This window comes from Labeo rohita, unplaced genomic scaffold, assembly GCF_022985175.1.
Source record: "Labeo rohita strain BAU-BD-2019 unplaced genomic scaffold, IGBB_LRoh.1.0 scaffold_663, whole genome shotgun sequence".
Lineage (NCBI taxonomy): Eukaryota > Metazoa > Chordata > Actinopteri > Cypriniformes > Cyprinidae > Labeo > Labeo rohita.
The window spans coordinates 7,268-15,837 of NW_026129594.1; the positions used below are offsets into that span (position 1 = coordinate 7,268).

An 8,570-nucleotide genomic window follows, 5' to 3' on the forward strand; every position below is an offset into this window, starting at 1 on the left:
GGCGTTACAGAATCCCCCCCCCCTAGGAGCGACTCCTGGCGCTCAAAACAACAACAACAGTCCAGGTGGGTGGGGGAACAGAGGCAAAACAGGGGGTGGGATGGAGGGCCAGGTCCATGTAGAGCAGGTGGGCCTGGATCGTGGAGCAGGGACAGACAGTGAAGCACTGGAGGACCTGGACCATGGAGCAGTGGCAGACAGTGAAGCACTGGAGGACCTGGACCATGGAGCAGTGGCAGACAGTGAAGCACTGGAGGACCTGGACTGTGGAGCTGTGGCAGACAGTGGAACCTTGGAGGACCAGGGCCGTGGAGCCGTGACAGACAGTGGAACCTTGGAGGACCAGGGCCGTGGAGCTGTGGCAGACAGTGGAACCTTGGAGGACCTGGGCCGTGGAGCTGTGGCAGACAGTGGAACACAGGAGGTCCTGGGCCGTGGAGCAATAGCAGACCGTGAAACACTGAAGGGCCTGGGCCGTGGAGCAATAGCAGACAGTGGAACCTTGGAGAACCTGGGCCGTGGAGCAGTAGCAGACCGTGAGACACTGGAGGGCCTGGGCCGTGGAGCAATGGTAGAGTAGGAAGCCATGGTGGGGCAGGCAGAGCAGGTAGAGCAGGGAGCCATGGCGAGGCAGGCAGAGCAGGGAGGACAAGAAGCCATGGCGAGGCAGGCAGAGCAGGCATAACAGGGAGCCATTGCAGGGCAGGCAGAACAGGCAGAACAAACAAGAGCAGAGATATCCACAGTGGGACTAATGACATGCATAGCAGAGCGGTGTGTTCATGCGTGATTTCCTTGGCCATGGCATGACAGGCAGAGAGTTCATCATGGGACGCCGCCCCCATGGGAGGATCTACAGCTTGCGCTGACACCTCTGGGGGCGTGGGCGCAGGTTCTTGGGCAGGTGTGGCAGGGAAGTTATAAATGGCCTTCATGGCCGTGACAGGACAGGCAGAGGGTTCGTGATGGGCCTCCTTGGCAGTGACTTGACAGGCAGAGAGTTCATGATAGGTCTTCTTGACCGTGACATGGCGGGCAGTGAGTTCATGATAGGCCTTCTTGGCTGTGACATGATGGGCAGAGAGTTCATATGAGGACACCGCCCCCATAGGAGGTTCTGCAGCCGGAGCCACCACCTCCGGGGGCATTGGAGCAGACTCGTGGTCAGACGTGGCAGTGAGTTCATTATTGGACGCCACCTCCTTAGGAGGTTCTACAGAGCATGCTGACACCTCAGGAGGTATTGGCGCAAACTAGAGAGAGACTAGAGAGGCTTCTGGCATAGACTCGTGGACAGACGAGGCCTTTGGAGCAGACTCGTGGACTGACGAGGCTTCTGGAGCAGACTCATGGACAGGCGAGGCCTCTGGAACACAGTGTGCAGCCCACACACTGAAAATGGCTACGGCCATTACAGGCAGCACAGTAAATAGTGGGTTGTCTGATGACCTTGAGGGTGTGGATGTTATGGACTTATGGCTTGCGAATGTGGGCTCTGCGTGGCTTGGGAGCGTGGGCTCTGCGTGGCTTGGGAGCGTGGGCTCTGCGTGGCTTGGGAGCGTGGGCTCTGCGGTTTCAGCTGAGATTTGAGGTGGTTTGAGAAGGTTAAAGGGGACCTGGTGAGGTTTTGGTAGGACAATAATTTCTTGCCTTGACTCAGGGAGGCCTGCCGTGGCCGGACTTGACTCAGGGAAGTCTGCCGTGACTGGATTGGACTCAGGGAGGCCTGTCGTGGCCTGACCTGGTTCATGAAGATCAACTGTGGCTTGGCCTGGTTCAGGAACAACGGCAGCAACTTGACTTGGCTCATGAAGAACAACCGTGGCTTGGCTTGGCTCATGGACGACAGTCGCCACTTGATTTGGCTCATGGAGATCAATTGTGGTGTGGCTTGGCTCAGGGAAGACAGCAGCAATTTGACTTGACTCGTGAAGATCTGCTGCAACTTGGTTTGGCTCAGGAACGACATGGCTTGGCTCAGGAACGACATGGCTTGACTCAGGAACGACATGGCTTGACTCAGGAACGACATGGCTTGACTCAGGAACGACATGGCTTGACTCAGGAACGACATGGCTTGACTCAGGAACGACAGCTGTAACGTGACTTGACTCGTGGGGAACAGCTGTGACTTGGCTTGACTCGTGGGGCACAGCTGTGACTTGGCTTGACTCGTGGGGAACAACAGCTGTATCTTGGCTTGATTCATGGAGGACTACAGCTGTATCTTGGCTTGACTCATGGAGAACAACAGCTGTATCTTGGCTTGACTCATGGAGCACAACAGCTGTATCTTGGCTTGATTCATGGAGAACAGCTGTAACGTGGCTTGATTCAGGGAGAACAGTAGTTTTGGCTTGACTTGACTCTGTTGCTTGACTTGACTCTGTTGCTTGACCGGGCTCTGAAGCTTGACCGGGCTCTGAAGCTTGGCCGGGCTCTGTAGCTTGACTTGACCCTGGAGCTTGACTGGACTTGAAAGCCTGGTTGGACTTTGGAGCAGCAGCTGTAGCTTGACTTGACCTTGGAGCTTGATTTGACCTTGGAGCTTGACTTGACCCTGGAGCTTGACTTGACCCTGGAGCTTGACTGGACTTGGAAGCTTTGGACTTTGGAGCAGCAGCTGTAGCTTGACTTGACACAGGAGACACAGCTGCAACTTGACCTGACTCTGAAGATGGCTCTGCAGCTTGACTTGGCTCTGCAGCTTGACTTGAATCAGGGGTAGCTGCCGTGACATGAGGGAGCGCCATCTTAGCTGCCCATACAGCCATTAGGGATGAGTCCAGCACGTGGGTCATCATGTAGCGTGACTTGGAGACAGCGACCATCTTGTGGAGTGGCTCTGGGATGGCGGCCATCTTGTGAACTGGCTCTGGAATGGCGGCCATCTTGTGAACAGGTTTGGGGATGGCGGCCATCTTGTGGACTGGCTCTGGAATGGCGGCCATCTTGTGGACTGGCTTGGAGATAGCAGCCATCTTCTGAGCTGGTTGTAGGAGGGTAGCCATGACAGGTGCAGACTCTGGACAGGCAGAAATGGCATGAGCAGGTCTTTGAATAGTAGGCATGGCGTGAGCAGGCCCTGGAGCGGCAGGCGTGGCGTGAGCAGGCCCTGGAGCGGCAGGCGTGGCGTGAGCAGGCTGTGGCTTGGTGGACATGGCGTGAGCAGGCTTTGGCTTGGCAGACATGACTCGAGCAGGCTGTGGCTTGGTGGACGTGACTTGAACAGGCCTTGGCTTGGTAGATGTGACACGAGCAGGCTGTGGCTTGGTGGACGTGACTTCAACAGGCCTTGACTTGGCAGGTATGACTTGAACCGGTTGTGGTCTGGCAGATGTGACGTTAGCAGACTTGGTTTGAGGGGGTTCTGGTACGATGGTGACAATACCGGACAAGAAGGTTGGGGTGCGAAGGGTCTCTGGTTTGTTTGATATGACGTGAGCTGGTTGTGGTGTGGTGGTTACTGCGGGATTGCGGGGTCCCTCGTCCGCAATCCCGACAGTAAAAGGTGAGCCGCTTAATTGGAGTGCGAGGTCGATATAACTTTCGAGAGTCCATTGTGGGGTATTGCGTGGCAGAAAACGGGATATGTTTTTATCTAAACCAAAACGGAAAATGTCCAAAAGAAAGGTGTCATTGAAGTCTACCTGGTAGCATAGTTCACAAAAGTCAGTCACGTAGTCCTCTATGGAACGGTTTCCCTGTCGGAGTCGGACGAGACGATCTGCTGGGTTCATGGTTGGCCGGGTAACTTCCGCTGGATTCATGGGAGGCGAAGTATTCTGTAACGTGGACGCTGAGGCGGTGTTGGAATCCAATTGCAGAAGTTTATTAAAAACAACAGCAAACATACACGATGAAACGGGCAGAGGGTCAATAACCGGAAAAGCAGTCCAAAACATAAACGTAATCCAAACAGCAGAGTGATAACACAGGCAGTGGGTCAAATGCCGCGAAGTCAGTCCAAAACAGCAACCAAATCCGACAGGGGTAATCCGTAAACTCAAAAACCAGAAACAAAGCAAGACAGCAACAGGTAATCCAACAGAGTAATTGACAAACGCTCAGTAAGGCAGGTTAAACTGGCAATACTTCGCGAAGTATTGAGCACATGGCCAGTCTTTATATAGAGCCAAACAGGAAGTAGCAGTAGAAGCAGCAGAGGGAGCGTGCAGGCAGTCCTAGGGTGAGAGCTCCCTCTGCTGGCTTGGCGTTACAATAGTGTACAACAAAACGTGCTGTAGTAATTCTATCATAATTATCTCTGCTTAAAACAACAGAAAAACAACATATGCCATCTAATGGTAAATTCTTGTGATACTGTAGAGCAGAAAAGTGCTATGGTAATCCTGTCATATTTAGCTTGTGTTGGTATTACCACAAAAGAACAACAGAAAAACCACATATGGCATTTAATGGTAAATTCTTGGGATACTGTACAACAGAAAGTGCTGTGGTAATCCTGTCATATTTAGCTATGCTCATTTGTTGTGTGGTAAATTTATGTTGTACTGTTGCAGTACCACAGGATTACCACTGGACATTTTTGTAAGGGTAGGAATGTAGCTGGATTCCAAATTATCATGGAAAGAGCATATAGACAAGATAGTAAATAAATGTAAGAGGGTTCTAAATATAATGAAATGTATGGCGGGTCAGGAATGGGGAGCTGATAGAAGGGCGTTAAAAACAGTCTATATAGCAATGATTAGATCTGTTTTAGATTATGGAAGCATAGCATATGGGTTAGCTGCTAAATGTCATTTAGTTAAACTGGATAGAATTCAAGCGCAGGCACTGAGAATCTGTTGTGGTGCATTTATAACAACTCCAATTGCATCTCTGCAGGTAGAAGCAAATGAAATGCCACTTGATATCAGAAGACAGCAGCTGATGGCAGTGTATTGGTCGAACCTTAAGACTCAGGATTCTGTGCACCCAACAGAAAAGGTAATAGAGAGCTGTTGGGAGCAAGGGCTGATAAGGTATAAGAGTTTTGGTTCGACTGTCACAGGATTAATAAGTGAGATGGGTTTATATGAATATAAGTGCTTGGCAAGAGTCATTCATCCGCATATCCCTTTGTGGATTATACCATGTCCAAAAGTAGATTTAACTTTATTGGAGTTGAGGGAAAAAGATGGAGATAAGGCAATGGAAGTAATTAGAGCAAGAGAATATATAAATATTAAGTATGGAAATAATACTCTTATATTCACTGATGCTTCCAGAAGTGGAGGACGAGTAGGAGTAGCAGTATATATCCCAAAGATTCAGATGAAGAAAAAGGTGAGAATTACTGATCAGTTGGCAGTATATACTGGTGAAATGATGGCTATTCTGTTAGCAGTACAGATGATCAAAGAAATCGAAATACGAGAGGCGGTTATTTGTTCTGACTCAAGTTCAGCATTAGTGAGTATTAGCAATCATCGATCAAAAACAAGACCAGATTTAGTTATGGAAATTCTTCAAAATCTTTTTTTTCTGCAGCAAAGGAGAATAAATATACAATTCATGTGGGTTCCAGCTCATGTGGGAATAAAGGGTAATGAAGAGGTTGATAAGTTGGCTAAGCAGGCAGTAGAGGATGAGAGAGTGGAAATTGAATCAGAAAGAGCTTTATTGCCGAATCAGAATCAGAAAGAGCTTTATTGCCAAGTATGCTTGCGCATACAAGGAATTTGTTTCAGTGTTATTAGCTTCCAGTACACAGAGACAACAACGCACAGACAATAAAAATAAGAGAATAAGAAAAATACACATAGAACATAAATAGAATATAAATAGACCAAAAATAAAATAGAATATAATAATTATAATTTGTAAAAAATAAATTGACAAATAACTAGGTGGTATGTACAGTTGTGCTATATGTGATAGGATGGAATGCAGGGATGTGTTAGGGATGAATTAGGGTGGAGGTGGTAGCAGTAGATGTCAGATTATTAGCTCATAGTATAAGTGAAATTAAGTCTGTAATAAAAGAGAAAGTGATGCAGAGATGGCAACAGTACTGGGATTATGAGACTAAGGGGAGGCATTTATATGCAATACAAAGGAAAGTTGGAAAAGGAATGAGTAGGGGAAAAACAAGGAGAGAGGAAATGATAATCTCAAGATTAAGAATTGGGCACACAGGTCTGAATAAAACACTTCAACTAGTATTTAAACATCCAACAGGATTGTGTGAGTGGTGCGGTCAAGATGAAACAGTTGAGCATGTAGTTACTAACTGTAGGAAGTATGAAGAGGAAAGGGAGTTGTTTCAAGAAGTGGTATGGAGGACAGAGAGGAAAGAGTTATCATTAGAAAGTATATTAAACTCAGATTCGGGCCATAATACTATGAATGCATTGTTCAGATTCTTAGATAGTACAGGATTAATATATAGAATATAATATAAGAAATAAGAAAGCTTTTAGGTATGAATGTGGAAAAGTATAAATGTGGATAGGTATGGATGTATGATATATAGACTACTGTAGTAGAGTGTTAGATTATTAGTATATATTAGAGGAGCTGCTTCTTTATCTATGGGCTGCATGGTGCTGGAGGTGCAGGCAGAGGAGCTGAACACGCAGCGCTGCCGGGACTTCTGGCTTCATGTGGCTGGGAGGGAGGGGTATGGCGTTATTTTTTAGTCAAAAGTTATGAGCGTGTAAGACATGCTCACGAGCACATTATGTTATTTCACACGCGCAAAAATGAACCTTCAGCTGGCATGATAAAAGTACTCGCGCACAAATTCAACAACCGAGAGGTGTACAGGCAGCTGCGCGCGAGCGCCTGGCATACTCTCATAGGTTAACTCTGCTTGTACAGTGGAATCCTGCTCGCGCGCAGCGGGCTTCTGCTCGCGGAGTGCTGTTTTGCTCGCGCAGTGGATTTCTCCTCGCTCAGCTGATTTCTGCTCCCTCGAGTCTAGATGATTTTTGACAATTTGGGGGCGGAAACCAAGGAGGGCACTGACTCTCTTATGATTGGTCACTTTCATCGTAATCACACCCACAGGGACATCCTTGTACCTTGATTGACAGCTCTCATTACAGGAAGCACGGAGTCAAAGTATCTGACGGAGTTCAGTCATTCAGTTAACGGAATGGCGGCGACACCTGAAGATGTAGGCGTAAGTGATATTGATATATGATGGGGGCTGTGTGTTTGACAATGTAGCAATTTAATCTGAAATTTGTTTGGAACATGTAGGTGTGGTCAGTGACTGCTCGGGAGGCGTGGGATCCATTTGCGATACGTTTATTGGCAAACTCGAAGTCAAACAGGCAGAGTTAATCACCAGCAATCTGTGCAATAAGGGTAATCCGAAGAATAAACGAAAGTCCAGGCAGAAGGTCGGGGCAGGCAGCAATAAATCAAAACACGAGAATACACAGTCCAATCGGCAACGGGAAAAACACTAGAAATGAAAACGCTCAGGATGATAGTCAAGCTAACCAAACTTCGCAGAGAGCGTCTCCGGCCGGCAGCCTAAAATGGCCGCCAGAGAGGAAGCACTACGAGCGACCCGGAACCGGAAGTGGGCGCCCCAGGTACGGTATGATGGGAAATGTAGTGTTAGAACTCCGGGGAGGGTTCCCGCTGACAGTGGTTAGAGGGAGCCACAGAGACCGCGGTGGTGACAGAGCCCCCCCCCTGCGAGCGACTCCTGGCGCGAGGAGGAGGCCGGCGCCGGGGTCTACCTCTTCCACGGGGAGCTGGTCGATCCGGATGAGATGAGTGGAAGTCGACGGTGAGGGAGGGGTCGAGAATGTCTGTGGCAGGGACCCAGGATCTTTCTTCTGGGCCGAACCCCTCCCAATCGACCAGATATTGGAGGTGACCTCGCCGGCGCCGAGAGTCCAGGATGGCTCTGACTTGATAGACCTCCTCGCCGTCGATGATGATGGGGGGAGGTCCCTGGGAGGCGGTCTCATCTAGGATCTCTCCCCTTTCCGGACTGTCAGCGGGCTTTAACAGGGAAACATGAAAAGTGGGTGAGATACGGTATTCAGACGGCAGTCTTAATCTGAATGAAACTGGTGTAATTTGTCTAATGATTTGAAACGGACCCACGTACCTGGGGCTTAACTTTCTGCAAGGCAGACGAAGGCGCAGGTCCCGGGTAGAGAGCCACACCCATTGCCCGGGCTCGTAGGGAGGGTTAGGACGACGTCTTCGGTCGGCTTGCACTCTAGTGCGACGGATGGCGCTCTGAAGATGGACGTGGGCCTGGTTCCAAGTCCTCTCACTCTGCTGAAACCAGGAGTTGACCGCGGGTAGGTTGGAGGGTTCCCCTGACCAGGGAAAGAGAGGGGGCTGGAAGCCTAGGATGCACTGGAACGGGGTGAGTTGAGTGGAGGGTTTGCGCAGGGAGTTCTGGGCGTATTCAGCCCAGAAGAGATATCGACTCCAGGTGTTCTGTTGGTCATGACAATAGGTGCGGAGGAAGCGGGTCAACTCCTGGTTTAACCTCTCTACTTGACCATTAGCCTGGGGATGATATCCTGAAGTCAAACTCACGTTAACTCCAAGGAGGCTGAAGAAGCTTGACCAGAGACGTGAGGAGA

General features: G+C 49.3%; 1 protein-coding gene across 1 annotated transcript; it reads right to left on the minus strand.

Annotated features, from left to right (window-relative positions):
- Nucleotides 1–7,218: 7,218 nt before the first annotated feature.
- LOC127161538 (chromobox protein homolog 2-like) lies at nt 7,219–8,570 on the minus strand. The gene is made up of 2 exons (XM_051104280.1): nt 8,081–8,570; nt 7,219–7,971 (listed from the first exon to the last, which is right to left on the minus strand). The coding sequence occupies exons 1-2, from the start codon at nt 8,141–8,143 to the stop codon at nt 7,579–7,581; spliced, it is 456 nt and encodes a 151-aa protein (XP_050960237.1). The 5' UTR covers nt 8,144–8,570; the 3' UTR covers nt 7,219–7,578.

Coding starts and splice junctions, on each gene's coding strand:
- LOC127161538 (XM_051104280.1), bottom strand. CDS start 8,143: ATGGGTGTGGCTCTCTACCCGGGACCTGCGCCTTCGTCTGCCTTGCAG. Junction 7,972..8,080: donor TGCAGAAAGTTAAGCCCCAG/GTACGTGGGTCC, acceptor TCCCTGTTAAAG/CCCGCTGACAGTCCGGAAAG.